Source organism: Ursus americanus, chromosome 30 (genome assembly GCF_024610735.1).
Source record: "Ursus americanus isolate L20-20 chromosome 30, mUrsAme1.1.p, whole genome shotgun sequence".
Classification (NCBI taxonomy): domain Eukaryota; kingdom Metazoa; phylum Chordata; class Mammalia; order Carnivora; family Ursidae; genus Ursus; species Ursus americanus.
In genome coordinates, this window is record NC_142156.1 from 19,073,293 (window position 1) to 19,100,487 (window position 27,195).

At 55.1% G+C, this 27,195-nt stretch overlaps 1 protein-coding gene across 4 annotated transcripts; it reads right to left on the bottom strand.

Moving 5' to 3' along the window:
- Window positions 1–99: 99 nt before the first annotated feature.
- Window positions 100–27,142, bottom strand: ABCB9 (ATP binding cassette subfamily B member 9). Of its 4 annotated transcripts, XM_045778051.2 has the most exons (13): window positions 26,974–27,142; window positions 26,469–26,618; window positions 21,162–21,846; window positions 16,487–16,601; window positions 15,775–15,905; window positions 14,675–14,880; window positions 12,345–12,542; window positions 10,979–11,107; window positions 8,671–8,859; window positions 8,008–8,181; window positions 5,580–5,739; window positions 3,768–3,904; window positions 100–1,626 (listed from the first exon to the last, which is right to left on the bottom strand). In XM_045778051.2, the coding sequence occupies exons 3-13, from the start codon at window positions 21,760–21,762 to the stop codon at window positions 1,366–1,368; spliced, it is 2,301 nt and encodes a 766-aa protein (XP_045634007.2). In that variant the 5' UTR covers window positions 21,763–21,846; window positions 26,469–26,618; window positions 26,974–27,142; the 3' UTR covers window positions 100–1,365. The 4 variants fall into 4 exon arrangements, with proteins under 4 accessions (XP_045634007.2, XP_045633996.2, XP_045634016.2 ...); XM_045778040.2 differs by lacking the exon at window positions 26,469–26,618; XM_045778060.2 differs by lacking the exon at window positions 26,469–26,618 and having other exon boundaries at window positions 26,962–27,142.
- Window positions 27,143–27,195: the final 53 nt, after the last annotated feature.

The window sequence follows — 27,195 nt, forward strand, 5'->3', positions numbered from 1 at the left end:
CTCACACCTCCCTTCTGAGGGGGCTGTTAGGTAAGACTTCTTGGCTCTGTGGGGTGGAGTGGGTGTGGGGTGCCCAGTCCCTGATGGAAAAGAGCAGATGGCATTTGCACAGAAGTCCCTCATTTCAAGGAGACAGGCCTCCATGTCCCTGTGCAAGCCCCATGCAGACAGACACGCAAGAATAACTCGTCTGTGCTGGAGATCCTGGGGATGTGAAGAGCACAGAAGTGGGGCTCCAGACCCGGAGGGGGAGGCCCCATACCACACCAAATCTCACAGGCTAGGTCTGATGGAAAAACCTAACCAGGTGATAGGGCAGAGGGCCCAGGAAGAGGTCAGAGGTCAGGGGTCAGAGGTAGTACACTTTATTGACCGGGTTCTTCCAACATCTTGTAAGGCCCCCCCACCCTCCCCGCAAAGCCAGAGCCTGAGCTTTGCCACCACCCCATCTATCAGACAGGGAAGAAAATGTGTCTCTCAAGCATCCAACATCTGAAGGGCCTCCGGGCCTCCGAAGAGCAGAGCGGCAGGAATGGATGTGGGAGAGGGGCTGCCGGCTGGAAGGGGGGTGATGGGAGCAGGGGATGAGGCGGATCAAGCTGGGTGCAGGGCTGGGGACACCCTGAGGCTCTGCCAGGCCTGGCCAGCCCCTCACTCCCCCAGTTAAGGTTAGTAGTGGTTCACAGTAAGACTGGCTTAGATTTGGCAGGGCGGCAGGGACCACGGGCAGACAGGTGCTTCCCACTCTCCCTGCCGACCCTTGGCCTGACTCATGAAGCTGGGAAGAGTGAGAGAGGAAGTCCCCTCCTCTGTGTCCCCCATCTGGGACAGAAAAGCCCCGTCTCTCGAGGGGCAAAGGGTAGAGGCCTAGTTCTCCCCTGGAATCCCCCAGGCTATTAGGAAGGATCATTCACTCCTGGCTCAGAAGTTTCTAGAACATCTCAGTGACCTTGCCCATCATTACTCCCAATTAAAAAAAAAAGTGTTTTTGAAATCTGGGAGTTGACTGGAGCCCATCGAACCAAGCAGTAAAAAACCTGGTAAGATCTTGGTTTAAAAAGGTGGTTCTACCTTCTCTTAGAAGCCTTGGGAGACCAGATGGAGAGACCAGTGGTGTCTCCACTGCCCTGGCTGGAGGAGGCGGCTCATGGCAGCAGGGAAGGGGGGCGGGGGGCTGGTGGTGGCCCGGCGGACGGGGCGGGAACCAGGGGCACGATGCAGGAAGCAGTGACACGTGGGACGTGGTAGGTTGCCCTCCAGTGCTGTGGGCCTGGGCTCAGGGGGCAGCGTGGGGGGGCCCCCACGGGTACATCTGCCAGGCGGGTGCCAGGGCCTCGGCCCCACCGTGAGAGGCAGGGCCCGCGGTCAGGCCTTGTGACCGCCGCCGCCCGGCGGCTCCTTGTGGCCGGCCGAGAAGTCCGAGGCGGGCTCGAGCCCCAGCATCTGCCGCTGCACCAGCTTGGCGTAGAGGCCGCCCTGGGCCAGCAGCTGCTGGTGCGTGCCCTGCTGCACCACGCGGCCCTTGTCCAGCACCACGATGAGGTGCGCACGCTCCACCGTGCTCAGGCGGTGCGCGATGATGAGCACCGTGTGCTTTCGCAGGTTGCCGTGGATGGCCTGCTGGATCTGGGGAGACAGGGGGGGCCGGCTCGTGCGGGCGCTGCCCCAGCCACCCGCGAGCGCGCCTGGGCCCGGCTCGGCTCCCAGATCCACCCCATCCTAGTGACGCTTCGCCTCCCCGAGCCTCAGCTCCTCATTCGTGAAGCCAGGGGTTGCACGAGACCAACCGACTGACCCACTGAGCGGCTGGCCTCCTGCGGTCTTGTTCACAGGGGACGCAGCTCAGGGACCGGCACAAGGGAGGCGCGTGGCGAGTGACAGGTGAACCCTCAACTGGTCGCCTCTGGTCTTCCTGCTCCTTCTGCTCCCTAACCTTCACCTTGGCCCGTGGTCTCGCCATCGGCCCCAAAGCTCAAGCCGACGAGACCACGGCCCTCAATTCCTCATCCTTCGCTCATTGTCCAAATCGAACTCACGCACGAATCCTGCAGAAGCGTCTCTCCTCAGTTCATCTAGGTCTCTCCCTCCTTCCACTGCGACCCCATTACTTCTCGCCAAATGCCTGCAACCTGCCTGCCCCCCCCCCTCCCACTGCCTGCATGAATTGAACACTTCGATCGGTTCTTGTTGAATTCCTGCTCCAAGCCCCCCAACAGCTTCGTGTCCCCAACAAGAATAAAATCCAGACTCCGCATGACATTTTGCACTTGTCATAGACGAGAGTGCAGGACACGAAGAGCGACCCCTAATGTCAACCAGGGACTTCAGTAACAGTGCGTTAAAACGGGCTCGGCAATTGTAAAGAGTGCCCCGCGGCAAGATGCTAAGAGCAGGAGAAACTGTCTGTGGGATGAAAAGGAGAGATATGGGGACTCTCTGCACTTGCCGCTCAATTTCCTTTAAACCTGAAACTTTCCTTCAAAAAAAAAAAAAAAAAGAACAAAACCAAAAAACAAGCAAACCTCTATTAAAAAAAAAACACCCCAAACTCTATAACTAGGGCCTGAGGAGCCTGTGTCTCCCTTTGACTCTGTCCTCACCTTACCTTGTCAGACTCCCACCTGCCTGACACCCTGACCTTTGGGCTTGCCCGTGAATTGGCTCTGGGCCTTTGCACCTGCTGCCCTCTCCTCCTTGGATGCTCAGCTGGCTCCTCGCCCCTGGGTCTCAGCTCAAACGGCACCTTAAGACCCCGCTTCCATCGGGGAGATGGCCACGCTCCAGCAGGGCTTTGGCAATGCAAGGCCGCGCCTTGGGGATGACCCGGCCCCCGAAACGCTCAGCACTGCCGGGAGGATTGACCGCTCTAGCCAACACTTGACGGTAGGCCCCCGACCTCTGTTTCTTAGACTGTTTGATAAAAAGGGCTTATAATTGTAAATCCTACTTCTGTCCCTTCTACACACATATAAATCTCCTACAGGTCAGAAGTGTCTTTCTCAAGGACCCAAAGGCCATTCCTTTGAAATTTAATCATCAGGAAGGACAGGCCTGGGCTTCCAGTCTCTATGGGAGGACAGAATTGCGGCCCACAGTTGGCAGCCAGCAGACACCTGTCACCACTGTCCCTTCTGCACAAATCAGAACGGAGCTCTGTTCTTTCCCCTACTGTCAGTCACTACTGAATAAAATCTGTTTTTCCAGCGTCAACTGTCTGGCTGTGTTTCTCTTTGACAGGGGTGACCCGTGTCAGTCTCTCTCTCAAATGACGGTGTCGTTTTCTACATGCCATAGGCCACACGTTGAACTCAGACTTGTCTCCCTGTTTACGTGTCTCCCCCTGGGCTGGAAACGCTGCAGGGGCAGGCGTTTGTCTGTCCAGCCAGCCCGCCACTGCAACCTCGGTGCCTGGGACGGCACCTGGCGGCCCGGAGGAGCTCAGGAGGACCTGCGTAATCAGTGATTCCAACCACGGACGGGCCACGGTAGCTAGTCAGCGACAAATACACCATTGGACGCTCTTTACCAATGAAAAGGGGGCTCAGGGAGCGGATGACACCAGCTCCCGTGATGAGCTGAGGGCAGGGCTTTGACTGCAAACCCATGTCATATAGTTTCAGCTCTGCCAAGAGCTGGTTGGCTGGACCTTCAGCCCTGAACACCCCTGTCCAGGAGGCTGATGGCCTGGGAGAGCCCCCATGGCGTCTCCAAGCCCTTCCTGGCGTCCGCTCCGCTCTCTGGCGTCACCCCGCCACCCCACAACTCACCAGGTACTCGCTCTCCGCGTCCAGAGCACTAGTGGCTTCGTCCAAGATGAGGACGGGTGGGTTCCGCACCAGAGCCCGAGCCATGGCCACCCGCTGCTTCTGGCCGCCCGACAGCTGGGCGCCCTTCTCCCCAGTCTCTGCAGGACAAGGGGACAGGGGCAAGTGAGCAGACGGTGAGGCCAGGGCAGCCCTGGGGTAGAGAAGACCCCTTCCTCTTTCTTTCCCTGCTGCCACAGGAGCTGTGCTCTCCAGGAAATGGTGTGGTTCTAAGGGCCACGGGCAGGGACAACCAACAGCTCCCAAACTTATGAAAGGATGCTCTCCCTCCCTGTTCATGCAAATTAGGACTATATTCAATGGCACTAAGATACCAATATTTACCTATTAATTTGGCAAAAATCCCAATGTCTGATAATACACCACCCTGGCGTGGCTGTGGGGAGACAGGCTCTCCCCACCTTCCTGGGCCAAGAGCAGTCGGGGTGATTCCTCCGGCCACAGTGCACACACCCCCGTGTCTATCATTTTATACCGTGCAAGTCTGTGGCTCACAAGTACAAGCGCACAACCCTGGCACCAGGAACCCCAGCTCTGTGAACTGTCCCTACGGATTGACTTTCCCACACCCGGTGGCAAAGGCACGTGTTACACACGACTCAGAGCGCTAATACTGCAAATCAAAAGAAAGGACGTACTCCAAGTCCATCAGCAGGAAACTGAACAAATTAGATAAACAAATTATAAAGCCTGATACCCTAGAATACCATGCAACTGTTTAAAAAAGCAGCAAGGGAGCTCTCTAAGTGACAACGTGGAACGGTCACCAAGATACCATGTTAAGTTAAAAAAAAAAAAAAGCTAGGTGCAGAATATAAGGTGCTGCTTTTTTTCTGTAAAAGGTCAGGAGGAAATAAAAATATACATTCCTATTTGCATGAAGAAGCTCCCAAAGGACATGGAAGAAGCTAAGGAAAGAAGTTTTGGCGGGCCAGGAGGAAACAGGGGGAGAGAAAGGGATGGAGTAAAACCTCTCATTCTGTATCATTTCATATATATTTTTAGTTTTTTTTTTTTAAGATTTTATTTATTTGACAGAGAGAGAGACAGCCAGTGAGAGAGGGAACACAAGCAGGGGGAGTGGGAGAGGAAGAAGCAGGCTCCCAGCAGAGAAGCCTGATGTGGGGCTCGATCCCTTAACACCGGGATCACGCCCTGAGCCGAAGGCAGACGCTTAACGACTGCGCCACCCAGGCGCCCCTATATATTTTTAGTTTTGAACCATGCGAATAGCCCCTTCACAAGAGTTAAAATGTTAAAGTATATAAAATATAAAATATTTAATATAAATCAGTATATTGTTTCATTTATTACATTAAAATATTGATTTATTAGTTCAAAATTAAGCAATTATAATTAATCTGATACATATATTATTTAAAAATAATAATGTTTGGGGGCACCTGGGTGGCTCAGTTGGTGAAGCGTCCACCTTTGGCGCAGCTCATGATCCCAGGGTCCTGGGATGGAGCCCGCATTGGGCTTCCCGCTCAGCGGGGAGCCTGCTTCTCCCTCTCCCTCTGCCCCTTCCCCCCCATGCTCATCCACTCTCTAAAAAAAAATAATAAATAATAATAATGTTTTAAAACCAAGTAGAGGTGGTTGCTTGCACAGTACTGTAAAGGTACTAAATATCGAGTGAATTTCACCAGAAATAATAAAGAACGGCCGGCAGAGAGCAATTTAACTCAGAGGGTCATATCCCTGAGGGTGGACTCTCAGGCTGGGTGGAGGTGACTCTCCTGGGCTGTGTACCTGTATTGTAGCCATCCTGGAGCTCCATGATGAAGCCATGGGCATTTGCCTTCTGTGCAGCCTCCACCACCATCTCGAAGGGCACGGCGGGCAGGCCGTAGGAGATGTTGTCTGTGATGGAGCGGGCGAACAGTACAGGCTCCTGGCTCACCAGGGAGATCTGTGCAGGAGAACGGATGGGGCATGAGAGGCCAGGAACGCATCCGTCCAGCTGTCACCGGGAGCCTCGCCAGCCCTAGGTCTGCCTGACGCCAGGGATCTTCGGTCTGAAATCTGAGCAGGGCCTGCGCCCGGCTGCTAGCATCAGCTGCCTCTCTTCCTCAAAAACAACACGGTCCACTTTCTGCACAAGCCCTCAGCTTCCCCTGACCAAAAATCTGGGGCCCACTAAGGAGGCTGTTCTGGGCTAAGCCAAGTCCCTGACCTCTAAGAGAGCTCTCTGTCTGCCCCTGACCTGGGGGAGGGGGAGAGAAGAGAATGTAGAATGTGAGTCTCCCTGGTGCCCCCTCCCTTCAGAGAGAATAATTTAAAGAAGCTTGTCCCATGATCCCAGTTTTAGGAATGTAGCCTACAAAAATGATAGCATGGAGGATATCACTGCAACATTATAAATAGAAAAAAAATCAGTTTCATAAATTGGGGATTGGCTAATAATCACATTGTATCCATAAAATCAAACACACACACAGACACCATGATTCTGCTTTTGTTAAAAAAAAAAAAACTTATATATGCAGGGGCGCCTGGGTGGCTCAGTCGTTGAAGTGTCTCACTCTTGATTTTGGCTCAGGTCATGATCTCAGGGGCATGAGATCAAGCCCCGAGTCAGGCTCTGTGCTGGGCATGGAGCCTGGTTGGGATTCTTTCCCTCTCTCTCCCTCTGCTTCTCTCTCTCTCTTTAAAAAAACAAAAAAGCAAAAAACTTATATATGTGCCTTTACTTATCAATATATTTATCTAAAGATAGGAAACAGGTTGGAGAGGACATTTACTAACTGCTAACACCAGTTAACCTCCATGGAGTGGAATTTAAAAGGTGAGGTGGAGGGGAACTCTCACGTCTTAATTACAGAATTCTCTGAATATATGGGAATGTGGTTAGATTGTTGCATTTTACTGTTCGGGGCTGATGAAAATTAAAATTTTTAATTTGAGCTAAAGAGAAGGTATTCACAAAAGAGGAAATCCAAGTAGTGAACCATATGTTAAAATACTTGATATGTTTGGTCATCGGGAAAATGCAAAAGACTGCCGGGAACTACCTCTGTGTATGGACTAACCAGCTGGCCAAGACCAGCGCTGACAATGTTAACCAAGAACATTACATGTCTGAGTATATTAGCTATTGCAAAGCCTGAGTAGCTCTGCCTAACGGCCACTTCCAGAACTCTGGTGGGCAGCAGCCTTGTCATCATACACCTGGGACCACTGCTCAGCAATCTGCAACTGGTTATATGCGGGTGGGTGGACAGATATCACAATGTGCAGTCTCTGCCACCACCTAGAACTTGGCTAGGAATTCTGGAATCTCTGTGCTAATCTTCAGGCTCTCTTATAATTCAATGTATGCTGATGATGGAAATGGTGCCTTCTTGGTGGTTGGTTTTTCTTGTATTGTGTACAACCTGAACAACCATCCTAGGCATCCCTGTTCTACTAGCACAGGATCAGGTGTTGAGGATCCCGTTCTGAAATGATTACCAAAAACTGTATGGTCATGAAGGAGGCTCCTTTAAGTACTAGAAATGACTTAAATGTGGAGCAGCTGGAACTCTCACCCACTGCTAGTGGGAATGTAAAGTGGTATGACCACCCTAGTGACAGTAGCTACTTAAGTCGGGGATATGCATCCACTCTGGGAGAACATACGTACCCGTGTGCACTAGAAAATGTGGACAAAATTGTCTATGTCAATATTGGTAACAGTAAAACCAGGAAACAACCCAGGTCTCCATCAAGAGCAGAATGCACGAATAGATTGCAACATGTTTACACAGTAGATTATCTCCCAGCAACAAAAATGAATGAACTACAACCACAGCCTCGACCTGGACGTCTCACAAATAAGGCTGAGCGGAAGGAGCAAGACCCAGCTGAACGTATGCGCTATGATTCCAGCCAGATGACTTTCAAAACTAGGCAAAACACAGCTCTGCTGTTTGGGGACGCACAAAGCGATGGTAAAACTGAAGAAAAGAAGCAGATCACACAAGTCAGAGAGACGCGGCCTCTGGGAGGGGGAGAGAAGGGACACACGGGGCGGAGGAGTGCTGGAATGTTCTGTTTCTTGACCTGGGTGCTGGTGCGCAGGTGAAACCCTCCGAGCTTGTGTTTACCTCTGTCACTTCTCAGCACCTGCATTATGGCTCACGAGGGTGACAGCTGGACAAAGAGAGCACAGGGGGACACCGAAGGCCCATTCACATACCACGCGGTGCAGGTACTTGTGGTCATAGGCGCTGATGGGCTTCCCGTCCAGCAGCACGCAGCCCCCCTCCAGGGGGTAGAAGTTCTCCAGGATGTTGACGCAGGAACTCTTCCCACTGCCCGAGGGTCCCACGAGCGCGGTCACCTTTCCTGGGGACAGGCTGAAGGAGACATTCTGCAAGGAACAGGTGGACACTGTGTGGGGCCACTGGCTCAGCTGCTCTGGCCTGGGACAGGGGCGGGCACCCTTCCCAGCCCACCCGTGCTCTTCCGCCATGGTTGGGCACTGCCAGTCCCCGGAATCTCTCCTTTCTAGGATTGGGCAGGACCTCGATGCTCATTTCCACTGCCTGGGTGCCTCCTCTCCTTGTTCGGGACCCAGCTCAAACGTCCCCTCCTCTGAGAAGCCCTCCTTGACTGTTAACACCATCCCTGTGAGCTACGCCTACCTACCACACCACCCTGATTTACTAACTTCCTAGCACTTATTATCTGGAACGCTCTGTTAATGATCTGCCTTCCGTGACTCCAGCCAAACTCCACGAGGACAAGGACTCCGCCTTACGTGATCCTGGCTACACTGCGAGGCCTGGTATGCAGGCGTTGCACGAGAGAGGGGATGAGGGCAGGGATGATATGGGCGGGCCTCAGGCACCCCTCTCACCTGCAGGACTTGGGTGTGGGGCCGAGTACGGTAGGTGAAGGTCACGTTCTCAAAGTCCACCCGGCCCTCCAGGCGGTCAGGGGCCAAGTTCCCATCATGCACCATGGTTGGCTGCCGGTCAATGAACTCGAACACCTTCTCGGCGGCCCCCACTCCCTGCATCAGGCCACTATAGACGGAGCCCACGGACTGCGGGGGGAGGAGACACACATTCCTGTCCCAGTGACACCCCAATGCGGGGACCCCCGTGGTCAGAGAGATGAAGGGGTGCAGAGAGAGCAGGGACATAGCAGCCGTTCTAGGGGGGCACAGGACACTGCCAGGGGGGCCCCTAGTAGTACAGCAGATAATGACAACACCAACAAAATGAGAGCAGCAAGGGGCGCCTGGGGGGCTCAGTCGGTTGAGCATCTGCCTTCGGCTCAGGTCATGATCCCGGGGTCCTGGGATTGAGCCCTGCGTCAGGCTCCCTGCTCAGCGGGGAGTCTGCTTCTCTCTCTCCCTTTGCCTGCCAAGCCTCACTCTCTCTTTCTCTCTCAAATATATAAATAAAATATTAAAAAAAAAAAAAAAACCCCACAAGAGCAGCAGTAACAAATCCGGAGCCGTTAGCGAGAACATATCAGGAGCCAGCACCCCGTGGCCATTATAGCTAAACCTCACCAGCATCCTGCCCGGTGGGCGCTATCACCCCCAGAGGAGGAAACGGAAGGGCAGGGAAGTTCAACCAATCAGCCAGAATGTGGCAGAACAGGAATTCTGAATGGAATTCCTCTCTCAGCTGCCACAGCATTTTTAAAATTTCGGTTTTAAAAACTGCTCTTAGGGGTGCCTGGGTGGCCCAGTCATTAAGCATCTGCCTTCAGCTCAGGTCATGATCCCAGGGTCCTGGGATCGAGCCCTGCATCGGGCTCCCCGCTCAGCGGGGAGTCGGCTTCTCCCCTTCCCTCTGCTCATGCTCTCTCTTTCTCTTTCAAATAAATAAATAAAATCTTAAAAAAATAAAATAAAATAAATAAAAACTGCTCTTAATTCACGCTATCCATTCTCCTTGGGTAAAAACATACACAACGCAAATGTGAGTGATAACATTTTGCCGAGGACTTTGCGTATCTTATGGGGTAGGTTCTAGCATTATCTCGGTTTTTGCTGATGGCACAGAGAGCTCCGGTCCCTTCCCCCAAGTCACACAGCTGGGAAGTGGCAGAGCCAGGCCTTGAACCCAGACACGGCCGGCTCCTGAGTTCAGCCCCTTGCATGTTAGGACCGAGGGGCCTGGCTGGGGAATCCAGCACAGCTAGGACGGTTATTAATATCAAGATGTTATCACTCATGTTAAGCTACGAGCACCATGGAGCAGTGCCCTTGGCTTCTCCCCTGGCGGCCCCGGGTATCCACGCACCGTATCCTTCCAGTCCTTGCTCTGTGTGTTTACAAACACACACGCATACGTGATAAGTAATTTTGAAATTTAAAAACCACGCCACTGGGACCAGACTCTTCCAGCTTCACGGCGTGTCTCAGGGTCCCCTGCACCCGGTACCCACAGATCCGCCTCTTACCTATAGCTGCTGCCTAGCTTCTATCGTGCACACGACCTCCTTTTGGAACACGGACGGGCCCTGTTGGCCCAATCCCTGACCAGGGGGCACTGGCCGACGCTTGGACTTCCCACTATCAGAAGCCACGCTTCGCTGAGCGCGCACACACCTCTGCCCCCCGGTGAGGGTGTTTCTGCGGCCTGGGCTCCCAGAGGCAGAACTGCGACGTCAAATGACAGGCAGGTGCGCCCCAGCCACTGCAGAACATCACGGGCAGCAGACGCTGACACCTCTCCCCCACGCACATGCCCCGCTTTACCACTGGCAGACACAGTGGCCCAGCCTGGTGCCAGGGAGTTAGCGTCCCCACTCCAAGCATCGTCAAGCAGAGGCTGAGGGTGGCTTGGGCAGGGACACCCAGCTCCCCATCTCCAAGTCAGACCCATCTGGCTTTGAACTCGGTTCCCCCACCAACGTGGTGGGCAAGCCCCTTAACCTCTCTGAGCCTCAGCTGCTTTTTCCGAGAAGTGGGAGGTAGCATAGTACGGAGACCCCTCACGGTGCTCTTCGGAGCATTTCCGGAAATATGCTTGTCCCTGTCACTTTGCTCAGTAAGCGGAACTGCATCAACCACTTGGTAATACTATGTCATCGTTGGTATTATGTTCTCTCCCCCACCCATCAGACTCTGGAGCATTCCCCCCCTTAGTTCCCTCTTCCCCGTCCCTCCAGCTCCCCAGCACCCCCTCCCCAAGCCAGCCCCTCACCTCCATACAGTCTCCCAGGACAAACTCGTAGATGATGAAGGAGATGAGGTTGCCGCTGGTCATCTGCCCCGAGATGACAAGGTGGCCCCCGTAGTAGAGGATACTGACCTGGACTACCAGCAGCGTGAGCTGGGGGCGGAGGGAAGGGGGACCCGGGTCACAGGGGCCTTGGCGCAGACCCTGCCATGCCCCCATCCCCGCCCCCACAAGCTGCAGGGGGAGGTGAGAGCAGCTGTGGGCTGTGCTCTAGCAGCCACAGACTGAAACTCCAGCCAAGCGGGGACGTCCTCCCACAGGCTGGTGCTCGGCTGTCACTCATGCTGTCCTGCTTCCCGGCCCTGGACTTCTTCCCTGCAAAGGCCCCCAGCTGGAGGGAGCCATGGGCCTGGCGGAGAACAAGGCTTTCTTTGTGAGGCTCTGGCATGCACACACAACCCCAAGAGCTCAGCCAGGCCAGGCAGGAGCTATCAGACCTCCTCACTGGAAAGATCATGGCTCAGGGCGGTTCAGTCCACTGGCTAAGGTCACACAGTGAACCAGGCAGGGCAGGACGATGGGGTCTGTTTCCTGTCCCCACCAGGTTCCATGAAGAAGGGGTTGTGTCCGGGGTACCCTTGCCTCCTGCCGTCTCTCCCCACCCCAAGCCCCTGGCTGGGTTAGACCTAGACCGATGGTTAGACCACAGTGCCTTTGTGGCAGGGACAAAAGGCACCCGTGCAGGGGGTAGATTGCTGAGAGGCTTGGCTAGCTGAGCTGGATTTCCGACCCCTTCTCCTCTCTGGCTGGGTACTTTTGAGGGGTGGTCTGCCCTGTCCCCTGGTCCCCTGGTAGATCACCACTCCTCCTTCCCCCTAAACTCCAAACCCTTCTCATACCTACCCCAGCTATGCCCCAATGTGCCCACCTCCCAGACGTGGGCAACAGACAGCAACAGACTCCAAGTGCTCCCCATTCTTCAGGGAGGGGCTGTGACTCACCCCCAGGGAGGGAGCTAGACACTCTAATGGGGTGTGTGTGGTTGTGACATAGGGCCTGCCAGACAGCGGCCTAGGTTGGGTCCTGCTGGCCTCGGGGTGACTCCCTTCCGGGGCAAGGATGTTTCCCCAGCTGAGATGTTTCCCCTGCCACCCCATGCCCAGGTGAGAGGGAAAGAGGAGGTGCCCCATGAGGACGTTCACTGGGAGGGTGCATTCTTTTCCAGAAACATTCCCCTGTGGACAAGCAGAAAGGTGGGGCAGAGTAAAGTCAAGAGTAACCACCCTGACACCGACATGGAGGGACCGAGGCTTGTGTCCTGGTCAAGGGATCCCCCATCTTTGTGTCTGGCTCCCCGACAGCCAGACCTGCCCGGGCCAGGGGCACATACCCCGCTGCCCCAGACGTAGTACGTGTAGGCTGCGGCCTCCTTCCTGTTCAGCTTGTACACCTGCTGTAGCTTCCGGGAGTACACCTCGGCCTCCTCCTCCTCGTTGGCAAAGCTCCGCACCGTCTTCATGGCACTGATGGTCTCCTCGGCTGTGCTGCTGGCCCTTGCCAGGGCATTCTGGACCTCTTTGGAGAGTCTCTGTGGGCAGGAGTGGGGACAAGAAGGAAGAGAGACCCCAAAACAGACAGTATCACCATCTAACGGCCCCTCGGCCTCTAAGAGTTTTTCTACCCTCAGTTAATGCCAGCTCTATCACAGAGTCCAAGGACAAAAGGATAAGACTGAGCTCCCCATTTACCCCCATGGCCTTCTAGCTTCATATGACAGACTCAGAGAATAGACTCTAGCTTGGGGTGAGCTCCTGAGGTTCCAGCTTCTGAGGGATAGGGGACGGATCATTAAGTCATCTCTAGTACTTAAAGGTGGTTATTCACAACCACACAGTTTTTGGTAATCCTCTCAGAAAAGGAGCCTCAACACCTGATCCTGTGCTGGTGTAGAAAGGGATGCTCTGGATGGTTGTTCAGACTGTACACTATACAAGAAACACCAAGTATTAAGGGGGTGCCATTTATATTATCAATATACATCAAATTATGGTAGAGCCTGAGAACTGGCACAGAGATTCCAGAACTTCTAGCCAAGTTCTGGATGGTGGTGGAGGGCTGTGAAATCTGGCTGCACTGTGTGTGTATGACTGCGTATAGATGGCTGAGAAGTCATCCCAAGTGTGGGACCATCAGTCTGCTGCCCACCAGAGTTCTGGAAGCTGCCCCGGGGCAGAGCTGTTCAGGCCTTGCAATAGTTAACATTCTCAGGTTCTCAAACCATCAAGGAAGGTTGCCAGAAAGGCCAGGCCAGGATCAGGCATGGGCGCGTCCCATGACCTTCAAGCCTCGCTGAGGCCATCGGAAGCATGCAGTATGTTCTGGCATCTTGGGTGGAGCCATTCTGTGTCCTGAGTCATGTCTGGCCGCGGGCAGTGTGTGTGTGGCTTGTGGCGACGATTACTGGGTGGCTGTATTCCACACATTCAGGTACCAGCAGGAGCCGGAGAGAGCTTCCTTGAGGCCCAGCCCAACCGAACTTGAAGGCGGGGCCTGAGGTGTGCAGGGGTGGGGGGAAGCTCCAGGGTTTCCGGCCTTGTCCAGGAGCTGGCTGGAAGGCAGGAAGGGCGGGGTGCGGAGCCGAAGAAGGGAAATGGCTCTAACTTGGGTATTTACTCTTTCTGCTCAGGGAGAACAGAGGCCCGTGACCCAGAATCATGGGGGAGGGGGCCCTCCCGGGTGGTGGGCTCTGCCAGTAGGCACCACAAGGGTTGTGGGGAATGGATGCATTTTGGGGCTGGCCTCAGGCCACGGGCACCAAAAGTTCTAACTGAGCCGGTCACTCCTGCTCAGGAGGACCCCTGTCCCCTGCGGCCTGGTCACTGGGGACGGAGCCGCCTGCACCCAGCTAAACCCAGCCTCAGTCGCTTCCGGCTCAGGAGCACCCACAAGGGGGTGGAGCAGGAGGAGGGTGAGGCAGGGGTCTAGTTCGTCAGGCCGGCTTTCCTGGCAAAGGCAGCGCCAAGGAATGGCCAGAGGGGACCGCGGTGTGCCCATAGCTGCGTCGTGGGTGAGGGCCTCGCTCCCGGGGCCTGAGCCACCCCGTCAACAGACACTCTACAGAGAGAGAGCAAACTCTGCACTCAGTGTAAACCAAAGTTCCGGCAGAGGCCTACAGCCCGACCCTGGTCACCTCCCTGCCCTCGTTCCCCACCGCGTCCCCTCCCCTGCGCTCTAGCCCCTCCGGCCACCCTCAGGCTCCTCCAACACACCAGGCGCCTTTTCACCTCAAGGCCTGTGCCTGGGCTCTGCCCTCCGCCTGGAACGCGTCCCGGAAATGTCCACCTCTTTGCTCAAATGTCACCTTCTCAGAAGGACCAATTTAAAGCGGCAGCCACCCGCCATGCTCCCCACCTCTCTCTCTCTCACTTCACTTTCCTCCTCGCACTCACCATCTCATCACGTTCTAACTGCTGCTATTATTCCCGCTATTTATGGTCGCCTCTCCGGCCAGGACGTGAGCCCCCGGACGGCAGAAGCTTTTGTTTCACTGATGGATCCTGGTGCCTGCAAGAGGCGACTCACAAGGATCCCCAGAAGGACCAAACGCACAGGTGGCTGAGTGCTTCAGCGGCCCCCCGGGGGCCCCCCCCAGCCCCTCCTGAGGCTCCTCCCTCACTCCGGGGCGGTGCGCAGACCCCAGCAGGGACCCGCGGGGCCTACCTTGTAGTACTTGCCGTAGATGTCGGACACCATCATGATGATGGGGAAGCCCATGAAGGTGACCAAGGAGAGCTGCCATGAGAGGCTGAACATGAAGACCACCACGCCTGTGACCTTGACCGTGTTCCGCAAGAAGATGTTGATATTCTGCGACACCAAGTCGCTGACCATGGTGGTGTCCGAGGTGAGGCGGGAGATGAGGTCCCCTGGAACACAGGCAGCTCAGTTCCCACTGGGGCAACGAGGCCACTGTGGGTGTGGGCAGGAGATGCGCAGGGGCTTCCGAGGCCGGCACTGGGGAGCTCGGGTGGGGAGGGGAGGGGAGAGAAGAGCAGACACCCCTGGAGGGCTGCTCTGAGCGTAGCCCTCGTCATTAGCATCTCCTGACTGTCACATCCCATGATGGGGGGGAGGGGAGCGGCAGCTGAGGCTCAGAAAGGGAAGGTTCAGCTGGTGCCCCAGGGCCCGTCCTTGACTGGTCTGGACCCAAACCCATCTCCCCTCCCTGACACTGGCAGAGGAGATAACTCCCCTCTTCCCTCGGAGACAAACAATCATCTGGACTGTGGGGAGGAGAAACTTCCAGCACTTGGCTGGGCTAAGAGCCTCACGACTGCCCCACAGTAGCTCCTACTATTGTTCCCATTTTAGAGATGAGAAAACAGAGGCTCAGAGGGGCTAAGTCAGCGAGTGATGGAACCAGCGCTGGGCCTCAGTCGGTCTGCCTCGGGAGCGTGGATCTTGGCTGGGTACCGTACTGCCCTGCACCCCACCCCTCACACCCCTTTGGAGCTGAGCCTCTCAGGCCACAGGCCTGGATAGTCCTGGCTTTTGTGGTTCCCAAAGAGCAGTGGAGAACAAGGCCTTGGCTCCTGCAGGCATCTCGGGTGGCCTGGCCAGGGTCCTCCTACAGGGGCCGCAGCTCACACCAAAACCTCAGTCAGCAGGCCAGCTTCCCAGCCACAGACAGGGCCTCCTGGGGTGTTTCTACCCAGAACAGGATAGCAGGAAAAGCCAGCCATTGAATCCCCCAAGGTGAGACAAGCCCACCCCGGCCAGGCTCCCCACCAGAGGTCACCCCAGGTCGTGGGAGGACCAACCTGTGCGGTTCTCGTCAAAGAAGCTCATCTCCTGGGACACCAGTGAGCGGAAGAGACGGTTTCGAAGGCGAATGTTCAGTCTGGCAAATATGAGGGTAAAAATGCCGCCCCGAATACCTGCGGCAAATGAGCTAATTGCAGATAAGAGATGTTATATATAGAACGACGTCCTTGCGACAACCCACAGCCATAACCCGGCTGCCCCCTCCCGCTTCTGGCAGGCGTGGGCCCTTGCAGGGCAGACACCGGGAGGAACCCAACCTCGAGCCCCTTTCCAGGGGTGGCATCCGCACGCAGTCTCCCTTCGTCCCTAACTGGAGTCCCCAGGATGAGGGCAGAGAGGGGATTGCGTTTACTGGGGACGAGGGACCCTATGTCGCCAGCCAGACCCCTCTTCCTTCCAGAACAGCTCAGACGAGGCTGTCCCTTGTTTCCCACTTGGCGAGTAGCCAGGGAGGGTAAAAGGGGAACCTTGAAGACTGAAGCCAATTTTAGGGACAAGAGGGTACGACTTGAGGGCATGGCTCCATCAAATGGAAACAGGTTCTAAACCAGTTTGGTTGTTGGTTACCATGGTGACCAGCTGAGTGACAGGCTCACCAGGGCATCTCCTGGGCCTCCCTGATCCATTTTCCTCTCAGGAGCTGGCCCCTGAGCTCCCTCCCCTGCTGCAGGCCTGGAGGGGCAGGGCACAGGGGTGTGAGCAGGCTACCTGCCGATGGCCAGCAGGCACATGACAATGACTGCCGTGCTGAACTGCTCCATGCTCTTCTGGATGACAATGCCGTCAATGGCCCGGCCGGTGTAGTAGGGAAGGAAGGTCTCTCCTGCCAGGAGACAAGGTGCGCTCAGGGGGCATCTGCAGCCAGGGGAGCCCGTCCCCTGCCTCCCGAGCCTCTGGAAGCCCGCACACCACGTGTTCCGCTCACTCTGCCGATGGAGTTCTCTCTCTTGGCAAACTCCTGCTTCTCACCACCGTGGAAGGCAGGGTGGGGGCCCATATTGCTTAACGTCCCACTCTTTGCAGAGAACAGGAACACAGGAAACATGGGTTATCCAATCTACACAGACTGGGGCGCTATTCTTAATAATGGCCACCAGGCCAGTGAACGTGGAGCCGTGGGACTTCGCTCCCTCTGCACGGATTCTGCGCCGGTCCTGTTATCGCTCCGTTTTACAGAAGAGGTCAACGGAGCTGAAAGATGACGTGATGCTCACCGGACCACAGGGCCAAAGCTCACTTTCTTCTTCTCACTGGTGGAGGGCTCAGAGTCCAAATTCTAGAACCTCAGAAGACGGGGATATTCTGGTTCCAAGCAATGTGGAAATTGCCACCCAGCTCCTTTGGTGGAGCGCGTTACTTTTTGCCGTATTATCTCGTAACCGTTATTCTACTGTATCTTCCGAACAACTCTGAGTGGGGTGGGGAGAGGGGGTGAGCGGGACGTCGCCCCCAATTCACAGAGGTGAAAGGGAGACTCAGAGGCTGGGTGATTTGCCTGAGGTCACACAGCACAGGCAGGTAAGAGGAAGGGCCAGGACTCAAACTGGCCTCCCACTTGGGGGCTCTTTCCTATCCTTTCCCTCCCAATATCCTGGAAAGCCCACTCTCATCTTGTGGGAATGATGGACACGGAATCGAAGGTGGTCAGACCAGGCTGTGTCCTCACTGTCATCATGGCTCTTTCCACGGGCACAGCCTGGCATACAGTAGGCGCTCAGTAAGGGTCAGTGAATGAATCCTGGCCAGCTCTGCTTGACAGGCTCGGCCAGGACAGTGAGGCCTTCTGTGGGGTTCTGCTGCCCTCTGCTGGTCTTGGCACAGGGACCACAAGGTGGCAGCCTAGAGGGCCTCGGTCCCCACAGTCCTCTGCTAGATGGGGTCTCTCGCCACCGCTGTGGAGTCCACCTGAGCGGAAGTTCGGCCTCAGTTTACCCGCAGGGAAGAAAAGGGCATTGGCGAGCTCCAAGAGCAGCTCGACTCCAGCAAACACCGATGATATTAAGCACAGCAGACACTTCCTGAGCCCTTCCTGGGTACCAGGCACCGCGCGAAGCATGCGCACAAACTCTGGTTGAATCGCAACAAGAATCACACGAATCTCTCCAATCCTTTCGCATATCCTGGGGCTCCACCTTCAAAATACAGCTGACCCTTGAACAACATGGGTTTGAACCACACAGGTCCGCTTACACGTTTTTTTTTTTTTTCCATAAATATGGTACAGGATTGTAAATGTATTTTCCTTATGTCTTCTTTCTTTCTTTCTTTCTTTCTTTCTTTCTTTCTTTCTTTCTTTCTCTCTTTCTTTCTTTCTTGAGAGAAAACATGAGTGGGGGGTGGAGAGGGAGAAGCAGGCTCCCCACTGAACAGGGAGCCCGATGTGGGGCTCGATCCCAGGACCCTGGGATCATGACCTGAACTGAAGGTGGCTGCTTAACCCACTGAGCCACCCAGGCGCCCCTCCTTATGATTTTTCTTAGTAACGTTGTCTTTCCTGTGGCTTACTTTATTGTAAGAATACAGTATAAAATACATAGAACATACAAAATATGTGTTAATCTTCTCTTTATGTGATAAGCAAGACTTCTGGTCAATAGTAGGCTATTAGTAGTTAAGCCCTCGGGGAAGTCAAGTTATACGTGCGTTTTCAATGGTCCCCATGTTGTTCAAGGGTCAACAGTATCTCCAGAATCCAACCTCTTTCAAGGCCCCTACTGCACCTAGCTGGGTTCAAGTCTCCAACCTCACTTGGACTTTCTCAGCCAACTCCTCGTTCTGAACTGCCACCCTTGTCCCCATCAGTCTGTTCTCCACCCAGCACATGGTGGGGCCCTAGGAAACCCAAGTCAGACCTTGTCATTCCTCAGGCTTCCATCTCATTCAGGGTAAAAATCAAAGCCCTTACAGTGGCTAATGGTGTCCTACATGACCAGGCACCTGCTACTGCCCTGACTTCATCTTCTACTCTCTTTCTGCCTACCCCCCCCCCACACCACTCCAGCTATGCTGGCCTCTTTGCTATTCCTTTCACAACCAGGCACCGTCCTGCCTCAGGACCTTTGCACAGGCTGTTTCCTTTGCCTAGAGCGTTGTTACCTGAATAGCTGCTCCTTCATCCCTTTCAAGTCTCAAACGCCCCCTAATAATCCCATGGGTGTGGTATCACCCTTCTTCCCATTTTACAGATGAGGAACCCAAGGCTCAGGCTAAGGTACTTGTCCAAGGTTTTCTAGTCGGGTTGCTGTGAAATCCATATAAAAGAATTTCAGTGTACTAGGAGATACTCCACACTAAAACTCACCTTTTTTCACAATAGGCAGTTTTTCTTTTAGATCATGAGGTTTCAGAAAAAGCTCGCCCCACCTGGGTGCTGCTGACTGGGAATAATTATCAGTAGTCACAATCCCTAACCTGTGTGAAGTACTTACTCTGGCCAGCGCCGTACTGCAGCTCACCCGGCTCTCACAACAGCCCGATGAAATCTCACTTTGGGGCTGAGAAGCAGAGGCTTGGCCAGGTTCAGTAACCCTGCCTCAAGTGATCAGTGCAGGTGGGGGCCTGACCTCGAGCCCAAGCCCTTAACCGCGACGCAATCCTGCAGGCTGGCAGACTCTGCTCGGCTGTATTTTAGGACATCTGTATTCCCCGAGCACATAGCAGCTGACAACAGGGCCCCGGCAGGGGGGGGAAACGAGGTCATGGGTGACATCTGCCCACACAGGCAGGATGGTCATGTGTTCAATCAGTCCGTGAGCCTGCCTCTGTACCAGGTTGTGGGGGCGGGGGGCCCGGGGTGAGTCAGACCTGGCCCCAAGGGCCCAAAGGGGCTCAAAGCCTGGCAGGGGAGGCAGGACAGTGGACGCATGATTTTCGTGTCACCGGTACTACAACTGAGGTACAGATAAAAGATCACAGTTAGTATAATTCAAGAAGGCTTCTTGGAGGAGGGGACATGGGGACCTTGAAACATGAGCAGGAAAAACTATCTGGTTAAAATGGAAAGGGGTCATCCCAATACTCACAGCCACTAAAATCTACTGGGAGCTTTCTAGGTGCCAGGAGCTGTCTGCAGTGTCTTATTCATATTAACTTACTGAACCTCGTAAGCCCCTATTGGGATAGGTACTGTTATCATGACCATTTTACAGATGAGGAGACTGAGACCCAGAGAGGTTAAGTAACTTGCATAAAATCACACAGCGTCGAGGGTTTGGGACTGTGAGGGCAGAGGGTCGATAGTGAGGGTCAGCTCTGGGGCTTGCCTGTCCTCTCCGAGAACACTCTGGCTTTGGGGCCGCTCCCAGATGTTGTCTGTTAAACGTGTAACAACTCAGAACGGCTAACATTCCTGAGTACTTACCATATTGTACCAAGCTCTGTACCTGTCCTTCTCCTATCTGTTTTATTCAAGCTTTCCAACATCATGAAACATGGGGGATGCTAACGATTCCCATTTCACAGAAGCGAGCCTCTGAAAGGTCCGGTAACTTGCCCACAGGCACACAGCCAGGTAAGCAGCAGACTGCAATGCATGTCCAGGGCTGTGGCCACCGGAACTCATGCAATTTCAACCTTGAGATGCTACCTTCCCATCCGCCTTGTCTGAGCAAGTGCTTGCACACTGCTTGGGCCAGAACCATAGTAACAAACACATTTCACATGACAAACCAGGACACACTTACATGTAGGCACACGTACCTAAAATAAAAGTTTCACCGAACAGTACTTACTCTTACCACAGACAGCATATTCTGACGGTCTCTAGTACATTCTGCTTCATTCCTAAAAAATGCTTTGTTTGACCCAGTGATCCCACTTCCAGGAGTTTATTCCACAAATACACCCACATTTATATGAAATGTGTACAAACAAGGTTATTTACAGTAAGAGAAAAGATCTGAAACAACTCGAGGGGCCAAAAAAGGAGACCAACTAAATAATCACCTGAATGGCCTCACGGTGGACTGTTATGCAGCCAAATAAAAGAATGAGGTACTGATTGGAAATTTTAAAAATATATTGTTAAGCGGTAAAAGCAAGACACGAAATCTTGTGTGGTAGGTCGTGAGAGTAACAGGCTCGTTTTTGCTTGTAGCTTCCGTTAAGGAAACCGCTGGAAGAATATACAAGAAATGAATAAAAGTGCTTTCCCACCCACTCGGAAGCTTCTGGAACATTTTCCTGTAGTCAGCCCTCACCAGGGAGATCAGGGTAATCAGAGGCAGAATTAGGAATGAAACTCTCAATATTTACCTTTTCACACCAATCTGATGTCTGAACCATGTGAATAAAATGTTAAAGGTTCAAGAGGAAGGAAGCGGGGGTTATAGCCCCCTAAACTGCTTTCCGGGGTGCCTGCCAGGCCCCCTGGCTCCTCACTTACCCAGAGCCGCCACGATGAGGAAGAAGGAGGCCGCCACAAGGAATGCCACGTCCGGCTTGGTGTAGGACAGCAGCTTCTGTAGCGTAGCCCCAGAGGCCTGCTCACGAGGGGGCCGGCCCTCCCGGGGGAAGCCCTCGGCCTGGGCCTCGGCCCCCGGCTCCAGGGCCTTGGCGTCCGGCCGCACCGTGGACAGCAGCCACCAGAGCACGAAGGAGGCAGCGAGCGAGACGTAAGTCCACACGAACAGGGCCCAGAACCACGGGTCCCGCACCGGCTTGCGCACCTCAGAGAAGAGCAGCAGCTTCACCACGGCGTAGATGCCCACGAAGAGGCACACGAGGGCGATGACCGTCCAGGAGGCCCGGAGCCGCCGGGGCCCCAGCGCGCTGTTCTTGGCCACGCCGATGGTGGCTCCCAGCAGCAGGCAGCTGCGGTACAGGCAGGCCGCCCAGAGGTCCAGCACCGAGTCGAAGATGTTGAAATGGCGGATGTCCTCCAGCAGGCTGCGGTCCAGGTGGCTGAGGACGTAGATGGCCGTGGTCATGCCGACGTCCATGCTCATGAAGGCCAGGGTCACCACCGCCGCCTTCCACAGCTGCATCCTGCTGGCTGGCGGCGGGCAGGTGCCGAGGCGCAGGCTCTAGCTCATGGGGGCAAGGCCATGGTCCGTGGGCCGAGGCCAGACCTGCAGGGGCAACAGGGTGAGGGGCCCGGGTTTGCGACTCGTTGGCTGTGCGACGGCGAGCAAGTCGCTTGCACCTGTGTGCCTCGGTCTCCTCATCTGTAAGATGGCCATGAGGGGAGCACTGACTTCACAGCATGGGTGCGAAGACCTCGTTCACCTAAGGTATGTTTCCTGAGTCCCAACGGGTATTGGGTGGGCCAGACTCTGTTCTCTGTGTCGGGATTTAACGATGAACAAACACAAAGATCCCGGATTTGGGGGAGACAACACACCCACGTCAGAGACAGACAAACACAATAAGTAAATGATACAGTATGTTAAGAGCTAAGGGCTGGCAGGGAAAGAATGGGGTGCCAGGGATGGAGGCAAAGGGGGGTGAGAGCAGTTGTAAGTAGGGGGTCCAGGGAAGACCTCGCTGTGAAGGTCACACTTGAGCAAGACTGAAAAGAGGTGAGGGAGTCCACCACGTGGCTGTCTGGGGGGGAGGCCTCTGCGAGTGGAACAGACGGTGCCACGGCCCTGAGGTGGGAGTGTGCCGATGTGCTTGAGGGAGCCAAGGATCCCACGGGCTCAGGGAGGTGCAGGGGCCGGCATCTGGAGGACCTCGCTGATGCAGTCAAGATAAGCGCAGAGTGCAGGAAATGGTCGCTGCTTTTACTACTAGTAACTAGTGCGAGTACTAGCACTACCATACACTACTACTGATTTCTCTGAACCAGTTCCCTCATTTTTAAAACAGTATGAGGTTTAGTGCATGAACATCAGTTCTGGGCACAGCGCCTGGCACATAATAATTGCTGCTGATTGTTACCACTGTATACAGCAGGTGCATAATAAATGTTCGTTTACTTCTCTCCTCCCCAAATCAGGCCTTAGACCAAGATGGGGGGGGGCGCAGGCCCTAGAGCAACCCAGGGACTTTCACATCTGCCTGGAAGTTTCCAGAATATTTTCCTTCAGCCCAGGTTGCCCTTCGCCCCCTGACCTAGGTCCTTTTGGCTTTCTGGAGCTTGATGTCTGCTTTGTCCAAAGCACTCCCCACACTGGGCCCCTTGGAACTGAGCCAGTGCTAGGAGACACCAGGAGCCGCAGGGACACTGCAGGATGTGGGCCTGGGGCAATGTTTGGAAGTGGGGCCTATCAGGGCAGGACGGGGACTGGGCTAGGGGTGTGCCTCTGAGTGCTACCTCTTGACTTGGGTCCATCCCTTTTCTTCCTGGGGTCTTTGTCATCCCATCGGCAAAATGGGCAAAGTTCTGGAGTCCCCAAGTGGAAAGGAGAGGCATGGAACACCAGGAGGCGTCACTCTGAGTAGTGACTGAGAAGGGGATCAGCTTGAGAGACCCTCTCCCCTATAGCTCTGGTGCCCAAAGGCTAGTGGCTCATGTTCTAGAGGGACAGAAACCCTACAAACCCCATGAGGCAGTTGCTTCCACATTCCAATATACAGTTGGGGAAACTGAGGCACAGAGTGGCAAAAGCACGTGCCCCATATCACTCTGCCAACAAAGGCCTAAGCCAGGACTTGGGCCGGTATGTAAAGGATCTCATCACCTAACTCTCAAGCTCTGTACTGCATGCCTGGCACACAGCAGGTGCCTAATAAGTATAAGCAAATAGTTACATAGCACAGCCCTTCCTCTGTGTCTGGTCTTTTATGTAATTAAAAAAAACTTTTTTTTTTCTAAATAGCGTTTTTATTTTATTTTTTAAGTAGGCTCCATGTCCAACATGGGGCTTGAACTCATGACCCTGAGATCAAGAGTCACACGCTGTACTGACTAAGCCAGCCAGGAGCCCCAGGCCCGGCCTTTTATATAGGCCACGCACTATATGTGCTTGCTGATTTAATCCTTGAAAAAACTTGTGAGATTCGTACTGTACCCAACCCCATTTAGCAGATGGAGAAATTGAAGCCCAGAGAAGTTACGAACTTGTGCAAGATCGCACAGCTGGTGAGGAGCAGAGCTGGGATTTGCACCCAGAGCCATGTGGCTCCAGAATCTGGGCTCTAAACTATGAAGCTAGGACAGTCGTCCATATAGCAAGTGCTGAGAGGGAGTGTTTGTCTAAGGAAAATGGAGTCTGCACCGGAGGTGGCTCGGCCAAGAGGCAGAGTGGCTGGCGTCCAGGATGAGGGTTAACAGTGACAGCGACAGCACCAATCATCCCTGACTGAGGGAAATGCGTCTGGCACTGTTCTGAGTGATTTAAATGCATGAATCTTCACAAAAACCCTGTGAGGTAGGGTCTCTTATTATCCCCATTTTATAGTCAAGAAAACTGAGGCACAGAGAGGTTAAGTGAGCTATCCCAGATCACACAGCTAGGAAGTGGCAGAGCTGGGATGTGAACCCAGGCCGTGGAGTGCATAAGTCTGTGCTCTCAACTCCAAAGCCCTAATGCTTCAAAACAGCCTCTCCAGGGGTAGGCAAGACCCCCTAATGATGCTGGGGGGGGGGTTGTGAGATGCAGAAAGGACCCAGGGGCGTGACAGTCCCTGAGCCTGGGCCCCTCCTAGAGCCCAGCACTTCCAAGTAGACTCAAGTCAGTGCCAGGGAAGGCTCCCTTGTCAGCAGCCACACCTCCAAGGGGACCAAAGGCAGGGGAGGGAGCAGGGCTAGGGCTGGTGGGAACAAAAACCCCCTGCCCAGTCCCTTGCTCCACCCCAAGCCCCAGCTGGGCTGCCAGCAGAGGCTCCTGTCTGCTGCAATGCAGAGGCCTCGGGAAGCCAGCGAGTGGGTGAGCGTGGGTCGGAGCCCGGGGAGGGATGCTCCTGGCCCAGTGCCACACCAGGCCTCCTGGCCAAGCCACTGCTCGCTACCCAGGCCCTGCCAGCCACCTTGGCTGTTGCTCACCTCTTGGTGGGCACAAGGAGTTCCTTGGCCCTGGAAGGAAGCTGGGGTTCAGAAGTGGGACAGGAGGCAGATCTGCCAGAGCCCAGCTGAGGGACTTGGCCCACTCTTCCTGCTCCCGCTCCCAGTCACTGGGGGAGTTCCTTCCTAACACCCCTCCACTTGGGGTAATGTCAACCCCATCTGACAGCCACCAACATGGGGACCCCAGCTGTCTATCTTCACCAGAATAAGCAAAGTTTCACACTCCAGCATCACCGACTATCTGAACCACATTATATGGATGGGCAAACTGAGGCACAGAGAAGAAGCTGGGGGTGAAGCCTGTCTAGAGTCACCCAGCAAGCTGAGGACAGAGCAGTTATAGCACCATGGCCCCATACTCTCAAGTGCTGAGTCCTTGTTCTCCAGGCTCTGATGGAGCAGAATCCAGCTCGGGTCGGGTTACAGCCCTCGGTGGGGACAGGCTACACTGTTACTTTTAAAGTTACTGAGCAGGAGGGTGAAGGGGACAAGACCACCAGCCAAGACTGTGAGGAGGGGAGAATGGGGACCATCAGGCTGCTTGGAGGCACAGCCCTGCTCTCCAGCGGCCTGATCTGGAGGACGCAGCTGAGCTCAGCCAGGTGGAGCTTAAGGGCAAAGTGGGAGCACATGGGTGACAAGAGTGGCCCGAGGGACAAGGACAAGGTGGTGGCCAGAGGTCAGAGCAGGCACTACCCAGGATGTGACATGGCCCCGGAAGACAGGGACAACTCGCCTGGCCCCCAGATGCTAAGGAATGGCACAGGATTAGCAAGTGACCCCATCCCCACAGGGGGTCCTGCCAAAGGCTTTCAGTGTCAGTAGAGATGGTGGTTGGGGCACCTCCAGCTCTCAGCTGCACAGAAGGAAAGTCTGCAACACCCAGGAAATAATAAACGACAATTATTATTACAACCGTAACAGCTACTGTTTACGGCATGCTACTCACTGCCAAACAACGGGCTAAGTGCCCAGCACCTCCCATTCTAGCTCATCCTCACCACTACTGTGGGAGGTCCTCGCGTAATCACCCCCACTTTACAGATGGGCAAACGGGCGGCCTGGGGAAGTGAAGTGGCATGCAGAGAATAGACAAAGGCAGGACTGAAACCCAACACTTGACTCTCTGGGTGGGACGTGCCCAGGCTACTCAGGGGCCATGACAAAAGGGTCCTCAAAGACCTAGGTGGTCCAAGCAGCTTGGTTCACTCTTAACTTGGTGAACTTTTCACCCCAAATTGTCATCTCCCAGCAGTGGAAAGGCCCATTCACTGCTCAGCACACGAGGGCTAACAGAGGGTAGTATCACCAGGGGGTTTCTGGACGCAGCGCCAGGACTGGGCTGGGTCCAGTTTGTTCCATCCTGACTCTAGCCTTGCTCAGCCCACCACATCGCACGCTGGGACTGGCCCTCTCTCAGAGACTTGGGAAAGTTGTTTCAAGTAACTCGTGGCTCTAGGCAAAGGCAAACGGGAGAGCTACGGTGGCCTTCCTACAACCCTCTTCTGGTCACCTGCCACCTGCCCTCTGAAGCAGAGATGGAGGCCAGCCTATCTCCAGGGGGTGGGGCAGAGGGCAGAAGACAGTGAATCCCGTCAGACCAGCTTAAAGCTATCTTAAATGACATCAGGTGGGGGAAGGGGGCATCCTGTTTTAACACAGACCCAGAGATAAGGGAGGAGACCCTGGAAACCCACAGGCCTACTGCCAGGGTGGATGCATGTGGAACCTCGGCCCACTGACCAGCTGGGGAGACTGAGGGGGAACGTTTGCCAAGATCCGCAGGCCCAGGTCGGGTCCCCCAGGCTTCTGCCACAGCCAGGGTGCTCAGGATCCGGGGGCAGGCGCCTCTGTAGAACGTGGGGAGCCGTGGGAAGTCGCACCAGTCCGTTCCTGGGGGGAGAACAGCCATCCCAGGATCCTCCCCAAAAGGCACCCCCACCATTTTCCAAGAGGCAGCGGCGCGTGAGGAGTTAAAAAAAAAAAAAAAAAAGCAACATTGGCCCTGCGGGCGTGGAAAGGATGCTGCTGCAGCGATGGGGGAGCTGGGACCTGCAGCTGAGGGCGCCTGGGGACAGAGGCGGGGGCGAGAAGGCTCCCAGAAGGCTGCCACCTTCAATGGTGATGCCTAGTCCACCTCCGAGGCAGGGGGACCCAGACGCCCCCAGCCTGTGTCCGGCTTGGCACCCTGGCCTGAGAACGACCTGTTCGGGGGTCCCGGGAGCCGCGCTCTTACCTGTTACCTTACCTGGCACCAGGTGAACCGTGGGGAGGGGGCGCAGAGGGCTAGGGTCGTCAGGGGCGCAGGTTCCGCGCAGCTCATTGGAGACTGCGCCCGGCGCTGCACTCGCTCCGCTTCTCCCGCTGCTCCTCCCCGCCTCCCACCCCGGCTGCGCCGCGGCAAGGTCGGAGCAGAGCGGGGCGGGCGCCCAGGCCAGCTGACGGGTGGGGCGGGGCCTCCCGGGAGGGG